The sequence below is a fragment of the Manis pentadactyla genome, chromosome 4 (genome assembly GCF_030020395.1).
Source record: "Manis pentadactyla isolate mManPen7 chromosome 4, mManPen7.hap1, whole genome shotgun sequence".
Lineage (NCBI taxonomy): Eukaryota > Metazoa > Chordata > Mammalia > Pholidota > Manidae > Manis > Manis pentadactyla.
This window is the reverse complement of record NC_080022.1, coordinates 71,732,352-71,754,286: the sequence shown is the minus strand read 5'-3', so window position 1 is coordinate 71,754,286 and position 21,935 is coordinate 71,732,352. Positions and strand designations below refer to the sequence as shown.

General features: G+C 38.5%; 1 protein-coding gene across 4 annotated transcripts in view; it reads right to left on the bottom strand.

The window, feature by feature from the left end:
- The window catches only part of SAMD13 (sterile alpha motif domain containing 13), a 45,508-nt gene extending 31,102 nt beyond the window's left edge, over nt 1–14,406 (bottom strand). For 2 of the 4 annotated variants that reach the window (XM_036890292.2, XM_057500374.1), the window contains exons 1-2: nt 14,324–14,406; nt 9,590–9,674 (exon numbers count right to left, since the gene is read on the bottom strand). In XM_036890292.2, coding sequence (XP_036746187.1) covers nt 9,590–9,674; nt 14,324–14,333 — 95 coding nt within the window. In that variant the 5' untranslated portion in view covers nt 14,334–14,406. Of the gene's footprint in view, nt 1–9,589; nt 9,928–10,177; nt 10,302–14,323 lie in introns of those variants that run through there. The other 2 variants (XM_036890293.2, XM_036890297.2) reach the window with 2 other exon arrangements.
- Nucleotides 14,407–21,935: the final 7,529 nt, after the last annotated feature.

The window sequence follows — 21,935 nt, the reverse complement described above, 5'->3', positions numbered from 1 at the left end:
CTTCTTTGGAAAAAACATCTGTTCAGATCTTCCACCGATTTTTAATTTGATTATTTGTTTTTTTGGTGTTGAAGCATATGAGTTCTTTATATATTTTGGGTGTTAGACCCTAATCAGATAAATCATTTATGACTATATTCTCCCACACTGCAGGTTGCCTTTCTGTTCTGCTGATTGTGTCCTTGGCTGTGCAGAAGCTTTTTGGTTTGATGCAGTACCACTTGTTCATTTCTTATTTTGCTTCCTTTGCCTGAGGAGATGTGTTCAGGAAAAAAATTGCTCATACTTACGTTCAAGAGATTTTTGCCTATGTTTTCTTCTAAGGGTTTTATGGTTTCATGTCATAAATTCAGGTCTTTGATCCAATTCAAGTTTACCTTTTGTAAGGAGTTAGTAGTCTGGTTTCATTCTGTTGCATGTAGACATCCAGTTTTGCCAACACCAGTTGTTGAAGAGACCGTCTTTTCCCCATTATATACTCAAGGCTCCTTTATCGTACATTAATTGACCATATATGTGGGTTTATATCTGGACTCTCTAACCTATTCCATTGATTTATGGGTCTGTTTTTCTGCAAGAACCATACTATTTTTGATTACGGTAGCTTTGTAGTACAGTTTGAAATCAGGGAGCATAATTCACCCAGCTTTGTTCTTATTTCTCAGGATGGCTTTGGCTATTCAGGATCTTTTGTGGTTCTGTATTAATTTTAGAATGATTTGTTCTAGTCCATTGAAGAATGCTGTTTATATTTTGATGGGGATTGCATTGAATCTATAAATTGCTTTGGGCAGAATGGCCATTTTGACAGTATTAATTCTTCCTATCCATGAGCATGGAATGTATTTCCATTTATTGGTGTCTTCTTCAATTTCTCTCATGAGTGTCTTGTAGTTTTCAGAGTATAGGTCTTTTACCTCCTTGGTTAGGTTATTCCTAGGTATTTTATTCTTTTTGATGAAATTTTAAATGGAGTTGTTTTTCTGATTTCTATTTCTGCTAGTTTATTGTTAGTATGCAGGAATGCAACAGATTTCTGTGTATTAATTTTGTATCCTGCAAATTTGCTGAATTTACTTATTAGTTCTTATTCTTCTTTGGTGGATTCTTTAGGGTTTTCCATGTACAATATCATGTCACCTGCACATAGTGACAGTTTACTTCTTCCTTGCCAATTTAAATGCCTTTTATCTCTTTATCTGATTGCCATGGCTAGGACTTCCAGCAGTATGTTGAATAAAAGTGGTGAGAGTGGACATCCTTGCCTTGTTCCTGATCTTAGAGGAAAAGCTTTCAGCTTTTCACCACTAATTATGATTTTAAGTGTGGGTTTGTAGCATATGGAATTCATTATGTTGATGTACATACCCTCTATACTCATTTTCTTGAGAGTTTTTATCATGAATGAATGTTGAATTTTCTCAAATGCTTTTTCAGCATCTATTGAGATGACTGTGTGGCTTTTATCCATTTTGTTTATGTGGTGTGGGACATTGATTGATTTACTAAATCATATCATCCTTGCTTCCTTGGAATAAATACCACATGGTCATGATGGATGATCCTTTTGACACTATTTTTGCATTCAGTTTGCTAATATTTTGCTGAGGGTTTTTGCATCTATGTTCATCAGGGATATTGGTCTAATTTTTTCTTTTATGCAGTGTTTTTGTCTGGTTTTGGTATTAGAGTGATGCTGGTCTCTTAGATTGAGTTTGAAAGTATTCACTCCTCTACTTTTTGGTATACTTTAAGAAGGATGGGATTAGTTCTTCTTTAAATGTTTGGTGCAATTCAGCTGTAAAGCCATTTGTTCCTGGGATTTTGTTTGTTGGGAGTTTTTCATTAACAACTCAATTTCATTATTTGTAATGGGTCTGTTCCTATTTTCTGTTTCTTCCAGGGTCAACCTTGGAAGTTTGTACTCTTTGTACATTTCTCCTAGGTTGTCTAATTATTGGCAAATAATTTTTTATAGAATTTCTAATAATTCTCTGTATTTCTGTGGCATCCATTGTGACTATTCCTTTCTCGTTTCTGATTTTGTTTCTTTGTGTCCCCTCTTTTTTTCCTCTGATAAGTATGGCTAGAGGTTTGTCTACTTTGTTTAATCTTCTCAAAGAAGCAGCTCTTGTATATGCTTTAGGTTTGTGGTTACCATAAGGTTCATGGATAGCTTCCTAAGCATATAATAGTTTATATTAAGTTGATGATTCCTCTATTTCAAGCACAATCTAAAATTACTTATTTTTTCTTCTTCCTCCTCCACACTTCATGTATTAGATATCATAACCTGCATTTTTGTGTATCCCTTGACTGATTTTGTGTATAGTTTGTTTTATTACTTCTGTTTTGTTTTGTTTTGATTTGATTTTGTACTTGCTTGGTATGTAATTGGTCTACTACCTTTACTGTGGGTTTATTTTCACTGGTGAAAACTATTTAGGCTTAGGAACATTTCTATCTACAGTAGTCTCTTGAACATATTCTGTAATGCCAGTTTACTGGTTATAAATCCCTTCAGCCTTCTTTTAACTGGGAACTGTTTAATCTCTTCTGCAAATCTGAATGATAACCTTGCTGGGAAGAGGATTCTTGTCTGAAGGTCCTTCTCTTTCAATATTCAATATTTCATGCCACTCACTCTGACCTATAAAGTTTCTGCTGATAGTCTGATGGAGTTTCCCTTATAAGTAATCTTTTTTCTCTCTCTGGCTGCTTTCAAAACCTTTTCCTTTTCCTTAATCTTTGTCATTTTAATTATTATATGTCTTGGTGTTGTCTTTTTTATTTCCTTCTGTTAGGGGTTCTCTGTGCTTCCATGACCTGTGTGTCTATTTCATTCCCCAGATTGGGGAAGTTTTCAATAATTATTTCTTCAAAAAGACTTTCTATACCTTTGTCTCTCTCTTCTCCTTCTGGTACCCCTATTATGTAAATACTGTTTCATCTGGAGTTGTCAGACAGCTCTCTTAGCATTCTTTCATTTCTAAAGATTATTTTTTCCTGTTTCTCAGCTTCATTGTTTTCCTGTTCTCTAATTTCCATCTCATTGGTTGCCTTCTCTTCTTGCAGCAATCTATTATTCATTCCATCCATTGTATATTTCATTTCAGTTACTGTATTCTTCAGCTCTGAGTAGCTCTTTTTTAGCTCTTCTCTTTATAAAGTCCTCTCTGAGATACTCAATACTTTTTGGCAGATCAATGAGCATATTTATGACTGTTACTTTGAAATCTTTATCAAAAATGATTGGTGATCTCTGTTTCATTTAGCTCTCTTTCTAGTTTCTTATTCTTTATCTTTGTTTGGAAAATATTTCTCTGCCTCCTCATTTTGTCAGGGTTTCTGTGTTTCTTCCTTTGTATGAGATAGATTGGCTATGCTTTCTGGTCTAGAAAGTAATGCCTTTATGAGGAAGGCATCCTGTGGTGCCCAGAAGTTCAAGACTCTATTCTCCAGTGCCTAGTTCTCCTTTGTGGCAGAGCCCCCATTGCTGTTGGTGGGCTATGGGCAGGGCCACCTTTCTGTCTACCAGTAGTGGTCTATCTTAGTCTGCCACAAATGGCAGTTCACCTCAGCTGGCTCTTTGTGATCAGAGCAGTTGTGCCTCTGCTGGGATCACTGTGGGTGGGGCTGCCCTCTGCCTGCCCTGCAGCGATGGCAATGGTGGGGCTGCTGGGCTAAGGGGATAGGTAGGGCACTCCCTTGGCAGTGGGGCACACAAGTATGCAGCTGTGGAGAGGTGTGGGGGATTGGGTTGGACCACCTGTGAGAAGGAAGGGGTGCTCAGAGCTGGTTTCTGCAGGCACTTCCCCAGTTGTGCTGAGACAGGGCTGAGAAAGCTGGAAAAGCTTCTCTCTGCCTACCACATAGCAAAGTCTGATGCTGCTGAGCTGAGCGGGTGTATGCACAGGGAAGTACCTTAGGACTGAGCTGCCAGCAAGGGAATGGAGGATGGAGTGTTTGGGGCTTCTGTGAGAGCCTTACGTGATTGGCTGAGGGAAGGGTGGGGAAGTGTCATCTACCTGCTCTTTCACCTTCAGAGAAAGTTCCATCCAACCTTCTGCCCTCTGGCACCCCTCCTGCTGCTGAGAAATCTTTCAAACTGCTGCCATTGTTTTGGTTCCCAGTGGGGTCACTGGAGTCTGCCTGTCCTCCACAAGTGGCTGGAGTCTCAGCCTCCAGAGTGCTACAACTCTCCCTGGTCTCCAGCCCCATTAATCACCAAAACCCAAAGCAATGCAGACTCGTATTCCCAGAGCACATCTCCAGGGCCAGGTGTGCGGAGTTCCTGGGCACTTATCCCTTTCCCACTCCATTCCTTTCCCTCCAGCGTGTGGGCTGGGATGGGAGAAGGGCTTGGGTCCTGATCAACTGTGGCTCTGCCATTTTATCCTCTCTGAATTCTTCTCTTCTTCACCAGATGTAAGTGATCTGTTTTGCAGTCTTCAGGTTGTTTTCAGGGTTAGCTGTATTAGCGATAGCTGCTTCCTTGGTGTGTGTGTGGGAGGAGGTTTCTGCCTTGCCTTCCTCCATCTTTTATCCCCTCTTTGTAATCTCACCACTTTTATTCAACTTTTTTACTTCTTACAACTGACATCCTATTCAATGCAATAAGGTAGAAAAATGAGACAAAAGACATCTACATTGGGAAGGAAAAAAGTAAAACTGTCTATACTCATAAGACATAACTGCCTATGTTAAATATCCAATGGAATCTACCAAAAAGGTACTAGAAATAGTAAGTGAGTTTAGCCAAGATTGCAGGATACAAGATCAACATACAAAAATCAATTGTATTTCTATACACTAGCTCAAATGATTGGAAATTAAAAATTTTTTTAATTTAAAAGCAATACCATTTATAACAGCATAAAATTGTGACCTATGTAGGGATATACCTGACCAAAAAAATGGACAAGACCTGCAGACTGAAACTACAAAATACTGCTGAGAGATATTAAAAGGGACCCAGTAAATGGCACTGTGTTAATGGGTCAGAAGACATAATATTAAGATTTCAATTCTCCCTAAATTGATCTATAATTCAATTGCCAGCAAGTGTTTCCTGTGGAAATTGACAAACTGATTATTCTAAAAACCACTTGGAAATACCAAGGACCTAGGAGAGCCAAAACAAGTTTGAAAAAGAAAAAGTTTGGATGGATAACACTACCTGATTTCAAGATTTATTATAAAGCTATAGTTATCAAAACAGTGTTGTACTGGCAGAAATATACACAAAATTATTCACAGAATAAAATAATATAGAAACAGATCCACATACACATAATCAATTATTTCTCAACAAAGTTGCAGAAACAATTCAAAAAATTCTGCTAGAAAAATTGGATAGTCATAGGCAAAAAAAAAAAACCTTACCACCACCAGCAACAGAAATACTTTAATCCTTATCTCAAACCTACACAAAAATTATATTAAAAAATCATATTCCTCCCATAGATCAATGGAACAGAATAAAGAGCCCTGATACAAACCTAAGCATATATGGTCAATTAATATACGATAAAGAAACCATGGATATACAATGGGGAAATGACAGCCGCTTCAACAACTAGTGTTGGCAAAACTGGACGGCTACATGTAAGAGAATGAAACTGGGTTATTGTCTAACTCCATACAAAAAGGTAAACTCAAAATGGATCAAAGACCAAAATGTAAGTCATGAGACCATAAAACTCTTAGAAGAAAACATAGGCAAAAATCTCTTGAATATAAACATGAACAATTTTTTCCTGACCACATCTCCTTGGGCAAGAGAAACAAAAGCAAAAATAACAAATGGGACTACATCAAACTAAAAAGCTTCTGTACAGCAAAGGACACTATCAGTAGAACAAAAAGACATCCTACAGTATAGGAGAATATATTTGTTAACGATATATCTGAGAAGGGGTTAACATCCAAAATACATAAAGAACTCACATGCCTCAACACCCAAAAAGCAAATAATCCTATTAAAATATGGGTGGAGGATCTAAACAGACACTTCTACAAAGAAGAAATTCAGATGGCCAATAGGCACATGAAAAGATACTCCACATCACTAATTATCAGAGAAATGCAAATTAAAACCACAATAAGATATCACCTCACACCAGTTAGGATGGCCAATATCCAAAAGACAAGGAACAACAAATGCTGTGAGGATATGGAGAAAGGGGAACCCTCCTTCACTGCTAGTGGGAATGTAAATTCCCATTTCAACCATTGCGGAAAGCAATATGGAGGTTCCTCAAAAAACTAAAAACAGAAATACCATTTGACCCAGGAATTTCACTCCTAGGCATTTACCTGAAGAAAACAAGATCCCAGATTCAAAAAGACATATGCACCCCTATGTTTACTGCTGCACTATTTATAACAGCCAAGATATGGAAGCAACCTAAATGTCCATCAATAGATGAATGGATAAAGAAGATGTGGTACATATACACAATGGAATATTATTCAGCCATAAAAAGAAAAGAAATCCTACCATTTGCAACAACATGGATGGAGCTAGAGGGCATTATATTCAATGAAATAAGCCAGGCAGAGAAAGACAAGTACCAAATGATTTCCCTCATTTGCAGAGTATAAGAACACCGCAAAACCGAAGAAACAGACTCAGGCTCCAAGAAGGGACTAGCGGTTACCAAAGGGGAGGGGGTGCTGAGGGTGGGAAGGGAGAAAGGAATTAAGGGGCATTATGATTAGCACATATAATGTAGGAGATTCACAAGGAAGGCAGTATAGCACAGAGAAAACAAGTAATAACTCTATAGCATCTTACTGTGCTAATGGACAGTGACTGCAATGGGGTGTGGACTTGATAATATGGGTGAATGTAATAAACACAATTTGCTATGTGAAACCTTTAAAAGATTGTATATCAATGATACCTTAATAAAACAATCATATTCCTAAATCTAAGAAAACATAAGAGAAAAACTTGTGACCTTGGGTTAGGCAAATATTTCTTGACATGATCCGACACTAAAAGTACTAAGATAAAAACTGATAATCTTGAGCTCATCAAAAAACTCCTGCACTTTGAAAGACGTTGTAGAGAGAATGAAAAGACAAGTCATATACTACAAGAAAATATTTTCAAATCATGTACATGATAAAGGGCTGGATATATATCTAGAATATATAAATATTCTCTACAAAGTAATTTATAAAAACCTAGCCCAATAAGATGGGCAAAACATTTTAATAGTTTACTAAAGAAGAAATATGGATAGCAAGTCAGCACATGAAAAGGTGCTCTACACCATTAATTTTTAGGAAAATGAAAATTGAAACCACACCTAATATAATGCCTAATGTGGAAAAGACTGATCATACTAAGTTCATAAGACTATAGAACAACTGGAATGTTCACACACTGCTGGAGGGAATGTAAAATGTGACAACTAGCTGGGAAACAGTTTAGAAATTTCTTTAAAAATTAAGCATACATCTACCAGATAGCCTAGCCATTCCATTTCTAAATTTTTATTCAAGAGAAATGAAAGCATATGTCTACACACAGACCTGTACACAAATGGTCAAAAGCTTTATTTGTAACACTTACAAAAACAGAAACAATCCAAATGCTCAACAGTGCATAGATAAACAGTGAAGAAATTGTTGTTTATCCACACAATGAAGTACAGCTGACCCTTAAACAACATGCAGGTTAGGGGGGCCAACCACCTGTGCAATCAAAAATCCATGTATAACATTTGAATCCTCAAAAACATAACTAGTAATAGCCTACTGTTGACTAGAAGCCTTTACTGATAATATAAGCAGTCGATTATCACATATGTTGTAATATTATAGGTATTATATACCATATTCTCACAATAAAATAAGATAGAGAAAAGAAAATGTTTTTTCAAATTGTCACAAATCTCCAAAATCATTTCCAATATATTTACTGAAAAAAATGCATGTATAAGTTCAAACCCCTGTTGTTCAAAGGTCAACTGTATTACTTGATAATAAAGAGTAAGGCACTACTGATACGCACTCTAACATGGATGAATCCCCAATTAATTATTCTGGGTAAAAGGAACCAGACCCTCTTCCTCCCCCAAAAAAGTACATTAGAATAATTCCATTTATATAAAATTCTAGAAAAAGTAACATCTATAGTGACAGATGGCATATCAGCAGTTGCCTGGGGATAAGTGGCCAGGGAAGGACAGGAGGGAGAGATTACAAAGGGTTATGAAGAAACTTCAGGGGTGATGGACAGGTCCATTATCTTAATTGTGGTAATGATTTCGCACATGTATACAAATGTCAAATTTTACACATTTTATACTTTAAACACATGCAGTATATTATATGTCAATAATACTTCAATAAAGCTGTTAACTTTTAAAATTAAGTAAAATTAGGAATGCAGTTCGTCAGTTACACTAGTCACATTACAAGTTTTAATAGCCACATGTGGCTAGTGGTTACCATTTTGGACAGCAGCTCACTTCCATCACTGCTCAAAATACTGGACAGCACTGATCTCTTACATAAAAAAGCATTGATTTCTTTTATTTCTCCTACGTCTACCTACCTCAAACCTCAAGAATGGGATAAGCATCGTAGCATGGCACTGCTATGTAAATTACTTAAGAATTTTAAAAAGCAGATTTTATTAATGTAACTTTGCTCAGAAGCAAAATATACTTTCTATTCAGAAACATACAGCACACTGTTTCCTCATTTAGATACCACAATTTCTGTGGATCACATTTTAATTTGTTTTCACCAAAGCTCAAGTTGAGGACAATTTTAAACTAAATGACATGGAAAAAATGAAATAGGTAACAGTCTCTTGGAATTTACTTTCTCCTTGTAATCTAAGTAGTTATAACTTCAACGTAACTATTAAATAGGAATATACATTTTTCATATATTTATAGATATCTTAAAGAGTTATCTGAAACATGTAGCATCTTCCAGAATATTCTACATAACACAACTTAATTTTCCTTTTTAGAAGAAGCATGTAATTCACAACAAATATGATCAGAAGTTTCAAATGTGAGAACAGACATGAAAATAGAACAACTATGTTATGCCTTGAAATGTTTCACATTCAACGAACAGCTCATAAAATTAGCACAGAGAAGTGGTTCCACTTAGTACGCTTACTGAGCCTTTCTTTCTTTCTTTCTTTCTTTCTTATAGCTCTCAGTTTTGGCAGAGATAATTTTATTTTAAAAGACTCAAACTCTCTTTTCAGCCCCCACCATCGTAGCCTATGGACTTGGAAGGCAGAGTCTATGTTTGCTCAGTGTTTTTGTTTCAATACACAGAATGCAGGGCTGAAATCCTCAACCGTTCCTGTTCCAAAGCCTGATACACTAATCCTTTATGTACGGTTTGATGTCTGAGTCATCTCTGTCTTTTAAATTGAATAAAGAAAAAGGCCTGGGGCTGGGGGGAGAAGGGAGGCTGGTGGCCAGTGTAGACCAACCAAGACCACCGCCAAACAGGGTACTGTTGTATATAAGCAAGAAATATAAAAATAGAAACCAAGTCCCTCTGTTGTTTGCAGAAGCAGAACTCACAAGCCAGTTTCACTTACTTTTTTACACCGACAGAGCCATTTTCCTTGTTTTCCATGTCAACAGATAGCATGGGAAGGCAGCAGGGTTCCTTTACTTCAGCAACTAATCAATAAGGGAGAAAAGCTCGTGTTTAATTCTTAGAAAGTGAGAGAAGACTATATATCCTGAATCAGAAACATAATGGTCCCTTTTACAGCTTCACACCAATCACGCGTATTTGTTTAAATCTCTAGTCCCCTCAGCGGTTGGAGAGATGTGATTAAACCTACAGAACTAGAGGAGACGGACTGGGGTGCTTTCCTCTTTACTGGCACTCCCTGACTTGACAATAAGCATTTGCAAATGATACTGAACCCTTGCTCAATACAAGTGCTGTGTGAACGGGCACAGCTTCCCCTGGGTGCCAAGGCTCTCACTGAGGACACTGCAACTCAAATGAGTCAAAGTCGAGAAAAACAAGCCCCCCTTTTCTGCCCCTTCCCACCATGGACTGTGACTCCTTTTTTCTTACTGCATTTGCTTTTTGTCCACTCCAACACCGCCTATATTTTTTCATTGCATTGCAAAAGAGCACTTAACGCTTTTGTTGGCAAGTATTTCCGTACCTCACAGCGTCTCAACGAAAGCCTCAAAACCCTGTCTGTGAGGTGGTCATGCTGTGGTAAAGCTGGAAGCTCACGAAAATGTCAGATAGCCCTTAGCACAGAAAGGTGGTGCTGGTGTGTGTGCGTGCATTTGTGTGTGTGTGCATTTGTGTGTGTGTGTGCGCGCGCGCGCGCGCGCGTGTGTGTGTGTGTGTGTGTGAGAGAGAGAGAGAGAGAGAGGTTAGGCAGCTCAGTAGTTATATGTAAAAATCAGCAAAACATTCAAGGAGATATAGTACCATCCATTACTTTGTCTTTTTGTTTGGTAGGGTAAGGACTGTGAAAAAATAAAAACCCTCCACAATTAATGTGCAATTAGCAAGACAAAAAAGCAATGAACAAAACTGCTTAAAAAAACTAGTTCTGAAATGTGCTTGTTCCTCTACAGTTGAAGCCATAAATTAAATACATTTCCTCCCAAATCACTTTCTACTTCAGCACTCCTTCTCTAGGGATTACTCTGACATGACAAGTGCATCATTTAGTATAGTCACAAGATTTTATCACTGTTAGAGAAGTAGATGATTAACAAATAATACTGCAAGTGTGGGATAATCCTCACTCCTGATACACACACACACACACACACAAAAACTTCCAATTGCTACACCACTTAGATCATTCATAGAGAAATCCCACATTTGATACAGGTTTAGATATTCACATACATTCACACACCGTTACAGAGTAGACAGAAGACAGTGAAGCTGCTCCCATGCCAAAAGAATGATTTCACTTCAGTTGCAAACTGTTACACATTCACCATTTTCTAAGCATCTTAGAAACAAAACAAAAAACAAAACACTCACAATCATACTCTCTAACACCACACTACATTGTCTTATTATTATTGTCTTTTTTGTGGAAGAGTAAAAAGAAAACCTACCTAGAAGCAACTAAAACATGTCATTTTTTATAGGCTTATCAAGAACAGCCAAAGAAACCTCAATGTTTTCTTTCACAAAGTAGGCTGGCAAAGGAATTCAATAAGGAGGTACAATTTGACACAGTGAAATAAAACCAGGCTGGCTCTTAGCCAGCATGACGTTAGGAATCACACACAAGCTGCACCAACTGCCTTCTGGTTCATGGCTGACTTTTTAAAGCTACAGTGTGCCTGTTCACTTTTGCTAACTGCCCAGCACAATTAGTGGAGGTGAATGAATTCAGGAGTCCAAAAACTGCAGAATCCTCTCTGCACCTGTCATGTACAAAGAAAAACAAGCTGTATCAACAGTATCTGATTTTTTTCTCTCCTTCATTGTTGCTGCATGATATGTGTTTGCTGTTGTTCTGAGCATGAAATGTCATGTTTCAATAACTATTTCTTTTTCTCTCCTGTGGGAGAAAAAAAGAAGAAAGAACCCAGTGTTTATGGGCTACAACTGGTAAACAGTCAGAAGCTGCAATCCTGCATTACTCTTTCTTCCTAATAGAGACTCATGGACAAAGTTGTCGGGGCTGGCTTTTGAGTAATCTCTGTGTGTGAATAAGGAAAGTCCTGCCCAGCAGAAAATCCTTTTACTTCATTATGCAGGAAGTAACATATTTCAGAGAGGATGCAAAGTAGATGACCAGATCTCCTGAGAACGCCCACATTCTTTTATTTTGGCATTCATCCTACCAGACGAAGTCAGCAAAAATTCAAAATGGAACAAACCTTAGTCTACAAAACAAGTAATTCTGTGAGGTTTAATTTAACTGATTATCCCAGTTACACAAAAAGCATAATTCAATAAATTCAACTAACATTTACTATTTCTGAGTACCTATATTAGTTACATAGGAAAAAGAAGATAATACTGTCAACCCTCAAATTCATAGTATCATCCACCACCATCCTAAATCCCAATTTAGGAAATTGGGAGGTGGAGTAGAAAAACTGGGCATGATCTTTTGATGAAGTTACCCTGGTTAATCTCATAGTTCTCTTGCTTGGCTGGGATTCACACTGGAGGGAAACAGGCCCATTCCACAAGCATGATGCAGTTACACAGGAAACAGAGTTGTCGTTGAAATAAATACCAAGCAATATTTGGACACTTTTAAATTCATGATGTCAATAAAGTCACTCAAGATGGGGTAAAGAATGCAGGTTTTCAAGAAAGATCCTAGAAAAAGTCACCTGCTGCTATAATATCATGTAGACTTAAGGCAGATTTAAGAAAGAAAAGCCCACCTCCCTTTTTTTTCCCCATTAATCTTTAAAGGCACTAGAAGATCAGCAACTATGATTTAAATTTGCATCCTGAATTTCAAAGTCAAAATTGTTTTCTCTTACTTATTCCAGGAATATTAGAAATTTTCAACTTCTTGAAAGAGCACCGTTGAGAAAGATGTAGGAGTGCTCTGTCTACCCATCTTTGCTATTGTCCCCTCGAAAAAACAAACAATAATGATTTAGGGATGAATTCTAAGTGTTCATGTATTTTTGAATACCATTTTTTGAGCATGGGTCAAATAGGTGGGTCTTTTACCACCCCTGATCAAAACAATGAAGTCTTCTGGAGATAGAAAGCTCTTTCACCAAGTTTCATAATGCTTTTATACTTGATCTGTAATTCCTGAACTGTTCTCCAACTACATTCAAATAGAAGGGGTCTGAGCTGTGAGTCATGTGGGCAAGGGACAGGGAAGAGAGTGTCCTGACAGCACTGACATGCCATGGCTCAGAACAAAATCAGCTGAACACTCTTGAAAGGAGATGCAAAGAAAATAGTTACACCCAACTCTTCCTTTCACATACAGGAAAAAGGATTCTGTGAAGTTTCTCCAAGAATTTCTTCCTGCACATAGAAAAGAACATCCCCTTCTGTCTTGCCTGCTGAGATCAAAAGTTTGCCCGTTAGACAAAAGGTTTCAAGTGTTCTAGGAAATCAATCCCATTTTATAAAAAATGAGCCACAGAGGCAATCTAAATTCTGACCACGGGAGGTTTCACTTATCACCTAGTTTCTAATTCCGGAATAAATTAACATTTGTGGGTATAGGTATATATACTACAATCACCCATTTTCCTCCACACTCCCTCCAACAAATGACCCTCTTCTCTGCTAATAAAAATGATGGGTGTCTGCGGGGTGTATCTAAGTCAAGTGTGTAACGTTATGTGCGTGATATGTATTGTGTTGTGTGGTATGTGCGTTTGTAGAATGCGTAGTGTGCTTGCTGTGTTTGTGTGAGTGGTATTTTAAGTGTAGGGTGAGAGAGATGCAGACAAAAGCACCTCTGATCCAGGATATTATGGGATGTGCTAAAATAACTTCGGAGATCTTCGCTTTGGGATCTGGGGCAGAACTTTCGAGCACACTTGGGAGTGGGCTCAGACAGACTAGAAGATGGGTCGGGAAGGCGGAGAAAATGGTGCCCCCGATCGTTCCACTGGCTTCTTTTCTTGATCAGCACTCATCCCCCAGAGATCCAGCGCAGGCCCAGAGGAAACACCCGCCCTTGCCTCCGGTTCAGGAATCCTGCCATACCAAAGGGCAGACCTGGGTCCACGTGGCTGCAGAAGAAATCTCGAGAAGTCGCCCGAGGGCAGGGCTGAGCTCCACAAGACCCCAAGGGCGTCTCAAGGGAAAGCGAGAAGCGACCTGCCGAGCGGGCGGTGGGGATAAGACAGAGGGCAGGGGAGGGGCGCCAAGAAGCTTCTTGGACCAGCGGCGCCATCCGATAGTCAAACGACTCGCTTGTGGCACCGGAGACAGAGGGAAAAGTTTCTGGCTAAGACTTTCAAGAAGAAACTGTTAATAGTTTTTAGATTGGGGGCTCTCTCGGAGAGCCCGTCTATGGAAAGGGAACGTGGGGGTGTGGTGCTCGCTGTGCGCCCAGCCGAGCCGTGCACCACCCGGTCCCATCCTGAGAGTTCTGCCCCGCAGCCCCTGGTGAGTCAAGGCGCTCCGCCCGGCAGGGCACGCTTCTGCCCCCAGTTCACTGCAGACTGACAGATTCCACGCTCACGGGTGCAACAAGCTGCACGGGACACACACCAGAGACGAGGGAGGGCAGGGCGGTTTTTATTGTGTTTTTCTTCACTTCCTTGCATCCTGGAGAAGGGAGAGGGCGGGCGCATCCCCAGCGCCCTGGCAGCACGAGCGGATCACTTACCTCCCCGCATGGCCGGCGCCGGGAGGCTGTGCCCCGCGCAGAGCTCGGCGGCCGCCACGCGCCCAGCCCCGAACAGCCGGCCGGCGGGCGCGCGGCACGCCGGGACTTGTAGTCCTCCGCGGGCGGGGCGGGGGTCCGAGCCGGGGCCGCCGGGAAGGCGAGGGGCCAGGAAAGGAAGCGGCGTGGGCGGGGCCTGGTGAGTGTGAGGGGGACGGCTGCTAGAGCTTGCACCCTCCGGGGAGCCATGGGAGGAAAACACTCCTGGAGAGACTTTTAAACTAGGGGTTTTCAGGCTCATACCATTTTTTTGCCGATCTTAAACGTGCTCATGGCAACCCTGATGAAGTTTCAAACTGGGTTGGGCAATAAGGACAAGTAGAGATTTCCAGGGCCAAATTCACATTACTGAGGACTTTATTCTCCTTTACCCCGAACACGCACGTGGCATTCTCTGCTTGGAACACCTCTTCTGTTGCTCACGGAGTAACTTAGTTGAAGCCCTGGGCATGCAAAGGGAAGGTGAATGGTTGAACTTTACATTTATTGAGCACTCTGCGGTTTACAAAGTACTTTTTACATTAATTGACTTATAATTGTAGAACCCTAAAGCAACGCTGTTAAACATAGAAAAACTCAAGTTGCAGGAAGTTTTTTGTATTAGCACCTGGGGAGGTTGTAGGTTGTATCTGCACAGTTCATTACCTTCTGCAACCCTGTTAGCTGGGAAAAGGGAGTAGGGAGAAGGGAGGTGGGTGGATGCAGTGAAAGGAGGGGATCCTGCTGTGGGGGACTTTTTGAAAGAGCGTGCTGAATAAATCCTCACTAAAGAGACAAGTAAAAGTAAAAGCAGAACTTAATGGATTGGAAGAGTGTAGTGGGAAGGAAAAGGTAGATGGGATAGGTAGAGAGACTGAACAGAAGACTGTGATCAGTCTAGAGGCAAAATGGATAAGTTGTGTCAAGAAAAAGCAAAAACAAACGGATTTGAGAAGCCATAGGGACCTGGAGCCTTGGCGGTCTCATTTCTGAGCTAGCTCTGTGATCTTAGGTAAGTTATTTAACCTCCCCAACCCTCTTTAATCTCATCTTTAAAATTGAAATAATTATAGGTCCTACTTTGTGATGCAGCTGTGCAGATTAAAAGAGATGGGAAGCTGTTTGTATAGTTCCTGGCATATACTATGTATTCAATTAAACATTAGAATTGAGTGCTTATTATATGCCAGGAACTACACTAAGTGTAAAATAACATTATTTGTAAATACTAATAAATACTACTATTAGCCACCAAAACTCCCTTTGTGGAAGTATCAAAAGATAAGTTGGAGTAGAAGTACCAGTTAGGGGAGCTGTGACAGTATTCTAAGTTAGAGAAAATGATAGCTTGAACTACAGTGACAGAAAGGAAACAGATATGAGATACTTCAGAGGGAAAATGGACAGAGTGGGGCAATCAATTGGATGTGAGAGTGAGGAATGGATCAAAGATGGTTGTCATTTTTAGATGGGGTAAATGGATGATATTTTCATTCACATAAATAGGTACAACAGATGGAATAACAGGTTTTGGAGAAAGATGTCTAGTTTGATTTTGGACATTTATAACTTGAGGCCTTCGGTGTATGACTGACAAGTGGCAGTTGGAATGTGGATTCCGATATGTAGAAATGGAACCTGAGAGTCAATTACTTAGGAGAGAGAGTTGAAGACCCTGTAGAGAAGAAAAAGGAAGGGGCGGTGGGGGGAAGGAATTAGACAATGGCACCAAGCAGGACGTGGGGAAGGAGAAGGGAAAACTGCAGGAGTTGTAGTGACACAGAAGCCAAAGGAGGGAGGAACCTATGGAGTGGAAGAATGGAGTGGGAAGGAAAAGGTAGACGGGAGAGGTAGAGAGGCTAAAAAGAAGATTGTGATCGAAGAAAGGAGTCACAAGTCCGATGCTATAATGTCATTCTGCCAATGACAATAGAAAAGAGGCCATGGAACTGCCTCCAGGAGCTGTTTTGGAAAACTACCAGTGATTTTGATTTGTGATTGGAGAGGGGCAACTACTGGAATGTAGTTGGTGGGGCCGAAGATGATAAACATTCTTGCAATGTCCAGGACAGTCTTGCACAGCAAAAAATTGTCCCCCTTCCTGTGTACCTTGACTGACTTACTGTTCATTCAAGTAAATTTAAAAAACTGTTTATATTTACCTGAGCCTAGAGTCTATTTTATTAACTAAAGTGTTTTTCACACAGTCTGAAGACATACTGAATTTTCCTGGAATGAAGAAAATCTAATGGCAATGCCATTCCTGAAATTTGAATCACCAATATAGTCCATTCTGTAGCTGCCTATTTCGTAGCAGATCTACAGATGGATGCAAGCATCTGACTTTCATTGTGTCTTTCAGTTTAGGGATGCCTTGAATCACACATTTAGTTTTCCTTTATATTACAGTTAATGCATTGCTCTTTTTTTTTCTTTTAATTACATGTGTAGGTAGCTTATGGCTTTCCCTTCACAAAGAGGATATTGCCCCATATTTATTATTAAAAGGGGCATTAGGTTTGACAAGGCTAAGAACCATTTAGTCAGTCAACAAATATCTTGTGAGTCCCTACTATGTGCTAAGCACAATTCTAGATCTTTATATACAACTATAAAAGAGAAGACATTTACTGCCCTTACGGAGCTTACATTCTGAGGTGAGGTAGGAGAGGCAGACAATATGTAATAAACATAAACTAAATAAGTAAAGTCTATGGCATATTAGAAAGTGATGTGTCATGAAAAAATAAAGCAGGATAAAGGAGATTGGAATGCTGGAGAGACTGTAGGTTGAAATGTTGAATATAGTGATCAGGGTAAATTTCACTGCAAAGGTGACATCCAAGGGAAGATCCAGAATTGCAGAAACCGGCAAGAAATAATAGTGGCTTGAACCAGTGGTGGTAGCAATGAAAAGTGATGTGGGAAAGGAATCCTGAGTTCTAGAGGGCACAGTGGAAAAGTCTCAAGGGTTGGGGAGGGCTGGAAGACAGGGGCAGATTGGGGGATGTTTGGAGCCTTGTGGGAATGATAGTTTGGGAAAGACCTGGGAGTCTGGGACTTTTGGTAACTGACATGAACAGTGATAAAGGGATACTGAAATCAGTTTCATAGCATCCAAAAAATAAAATGGTGGGAAGGCTGTGAGTATGGGGAGTAGCAAAGAACGTTTGGGTTCCCTGGTTCTCTGGATGGAGACAAAGAGGTCTGAGAATCAAGTGAGCTCAACCCCTGTTGATGGAATGTTGAAGGCCTGGGGCAGGAAGGACTCAGTCCCACGGCAGTACTCATTTATGGCTCCTGCCAGGAGAAGCTCTGACTACTCCAGAGTGCATAGTCTTCTCCCCCTCTGCCTTTGATCTTTTTTGATGGAGTTGAGGATTTGGGGGCAAGTTGGTAATTACTCTAAGCACAATGGACCATAAACAATATTGATTCAATAAAATGAATGTCTGAAAGAGGTGGATTTGCAATTGTGGAAGTGGAGGATACAGCAGAGAATTTTGGCAACGTAACTGGAGGAAATTGGGCCCTAAATGTGAAGGGGTGCTCTAGGACTGGGGATGGGAGACAGCAATATTTATAGGGTGAAGTGAAGAAGCCATTGGAAGCAGAAACATGGAAATTCGGGACAGAATGGATAATAGAAGGAAAACATTGTAGAGAAAATGGAACTGTAAACTGTTTATTCTTGGAAAGAAGGTGGAACATTTCTTCCTGTGCGAAAGGAAAGAAAGACAATGGAATGATAAAGAGAAAGAACATTTTAAGATCTCATTTATTTATTATGAAAACTAAGTATGTGGTGAAAAATTGAAACAATCAAATTATTAATAGAAAGTAAAAATTCCTAATAAATTCATTTTAGAATAATCCTTGTTAAATGTTTGGTATATATTTTCTAAATTTTTTTTTTTTGTGCATAGGATTTATTTTAAATGTTCCAGAGTTATCTAAAATATTAAATTTTTTTCTTTGCAGGATATAAGATTTATACAAAAAATGTTTATCGAGCATATGTTATATATCAGATATTACCATCAATCTTTTTTGTTATTTGCATCTTTTACATCCATACATATTTTTCTTCTTGATTTCTTAAGAACTGGAAAAACTCACTAAAATCTCTTAGGATTTCTTTTACTTTTTTCTTTTATTTCTTGAAATTTTGCTTTATGTATTTTAATGTTATATTTTTTGCTACAGGAAGATTCATACCAGCAATAAAGTTTCTTGTGAGCTGTATCCTTTGCCTTTTATAAAGTGACTGCCTTGTTTCATTTAATCATTTTTTAAATAGTTTATTCTATCCCATTTGAAATTATTTTAATTAGATGTGGTTAATGTTATCTGGAATTCTTACATTTGGAATTCTTACTGTCTTGTTTTCTCTTTTCTATGATCTGTATTTTCTTTGTTTTTGTTTTTTTATTTTTATCTCATATTAGTTACCTATTAATTATATAAATACTACATAACTATTAGTTATGTAATAGTGTTTCAGTTACCTATTGCTAGGTAACAAACTACTCCAAAATTTAGCAGCTTAAAACAACACACATCTTTCTATTTTGTACTTTCTATGGGTGGGAAACCCTGGTGTGGCTTAGCTCAGCCCCCTGCCTCAGAGCTTTCATTGTTCCATCTTTCAATAGACAGAGCTCCATTCTCAACTAAAGGTTCAACTTGGGTAGACCTGCTTTGTAACCCTAGTTGTTGGCAGGATGTAGTTCCTCCCGGGCCCTAGAGAGCCTCAGTTTCCTGTCCCACAGGTCTCTTCAAAAGGCACATCACAAAGAGGCAGCTTGCTTATCAAAGAAAGTCACAGAAAGAATGTAAGCAAGACAGCAGCCACAGTTTTTTCCAGCTAATTTCAGAAGTGAAATCCATCATTTGTAACCAATCTCTTTGTTAGAAGCAAGCCATCATGTCCTTCCTACACAAAGCAACCTGAATGCTAGGAGGTAGGAACCATTGGAAGCCACTTTACAAGTGTACTGGCTTGCCACACTTTAGCAATTTAGAAATTGTAAAGTGTATTAAATAATGTGCTTACATTAATATTTCTCAATTTGCCTTATAAATGAAATGATGTTGAACGATGATGAAGTTAATGTACTTAGACTCTCCTCTCCCACATTTATATTAGGAGAGCAAATACAATTCTTGTTCCAGTCTATTTTCATCAAAATATTATTCTTTATGTTATGCAACTTTTCTTTTGAGCATTATAACAATTACATTTAATTTTTATGACTTAGAATACCAGTTATTTAAATATAATTTTATTTTAAAATATAATTTAAAATATAATTGTATAATAGATTCAGAGCTCATCACCAAACCTGTTGTACCTTATGACTTTCTTATTCATGAATTTATTATTGTTACTCATCTGTTCATCGTCCTGACCTCTTTTTTGATTGTTTTTTCAGAAGTGCATGAATTTTGTTATATTAAGTTCATGTATATTTAAGAATTTCTCTTACATTACACACAAAAGGTAGTTAGACCAGGTATAGAAATTTTTCCTCCTTCAATTCCATTTTCTTCTAGCATCTAATATTGCTTGGAACATGTCTAATTTATTTGTTTTTGAAGATTACCTTTTCCTTTTGCTGAGATGACTGGAGGGTTTTTTTTTTTCAGCCCTTGAAGTTTCGGAAAAGAGCTCTTATTAAATTTTCTTGGAATATGGTGGGCCCTTTCAAAATGTAATTTTAAGATCTGTTTTATTTCAGAAAATTTTTCTATTAAATTTTTTCAGTTCCATTTATTCATTCACATCTTCAAAAACAGCATTCACATGTCTATTGTCTACATTTTTCAACTTCTCTCTGATCACTTGTATTCTATGTCATTTTCCACCAAGTTCTATGTGATGTTTTTCAATAGCTTGCCCTCCAATATTCTTCAGATTAAGTTCTACTACTTGGTACTTTTAGTTTGATTTTCAGTGATTTAATAACTTCTTGTTTTATAACCTCTGCTTTTCCAGATTACTTCTACTTTTACTGCTGCATGAGTCCCATGCTATTTCTTCTGACCTTTTTTCTTTTTTAATCTTTGAAGGAAGTCATTGAAATGTAGTTGATTTGCTCAAAAACTAATGTGAGTGATTATCTTGCAACATGCATAGTATTTGATTTATCCACCCTAAAATGTAAACTGGGGTACTGAATGTTGGTGGCTCCTAATCTTCAGTAATGTATGAACTGGGATGAGAGGAAAATCTGCTGTGAATGAAGGAGAGAGTGAGAGAAAGAGAGAGACAGAAAAAAAGCCAGGCCAGGGGTGAGGGGGCTGGGGGTAGGTTTACTTGTTACTTTTCTTCTTTTTCTATGAATTACCTACATTTTTTTAACAAACTACTTGAGTGACTTATAATAATATAAGAAGTAATTGTAAAAAACGATTTAATATCCAAATGGAAATGAATTATCAGCATCAGAGGAGATACATAAATGCAGATATGTACTTGCCACACCCTATGAGGTCATTAAAATAAAGTTATGGCTGAATTTTTAAGCTTCCCAGCAACCAAAGCAAGAAAAACCACATAATTAGATGTATGATTTTCAATGACTCTAAAATAAAACCTACAAGTTATTCAGGGGGAATTCGTTTCATAATAGAAAAATATCAAATGGGGTAGGTTCTTAATGAATTTGATGAGTAAATAGAGTGGCATCATTAAGCTATTTTTTATGATATTATTTAATGAAAGGTAAAAACCTGGCATCCAAACATAATTCAGAGAAAGCAAATTCTAGTCGTTCTAAGACAGTGTGATCCAAGTCTGTCTGCAAGATAAAATCTTGTCTTTGGAGGAATAATGTTAATGGGTTGAATTGTGTCCCCTAAAATATATATTAAAGTCTTGATCCCCAGAATGTTAGAATGTAACCTATTGGGAAACAGAGTTGTTGCAGATGTAATTAGTTAAGATGAAGTCATACTGGAGTAGCGGGAGGGCCCTAGTCCTGTAAGAAAAAGTGAGGCACAGAGAGGAAAACACTGTGTGAAGACAGAGATACACAGAGAGAAGATGGATTTAAAGATTGAAGCTGAGCTGCTTCAAGCAAGGAGCACCTGGGGCTACAAAAAGCTGGGAGAAGCAAGGAAGCATATTCCCCTAGATGCCTCAGAGGGAGCATGGCTCTGCCATACCTTGATTGCAGAGTTCTGGCCTCCAGACTGTGATAGAATAAATTTCTGTGTTTAGGCACCCATTTTGTGGTTACTTTATTATGGCAACCTTATAATACAGATACACTGCATTTTTTAAAACAATGTTTTATAAATTATAAAATATCTCAGCCAATATTTGATACATGTTGAACAGTTAAAATTTGGTAAGGCTCTGAAGTAGGTTTTATGTGCTGATACTAAGGATGGATCCAAATGCTTGAAATGAAAAATCTATAAATACTGGTAAGATAAACATTCCTTTTGAACACTGCCAATAGCTAAGATTCACACCTGGAATGCTGGCTATCACACATATGTGTAGGAAGGGCCAAGTGTCTACTTGAAAACAAATTTAGGTTTTTTATCTTTGTTTTTGTTTTTCTAA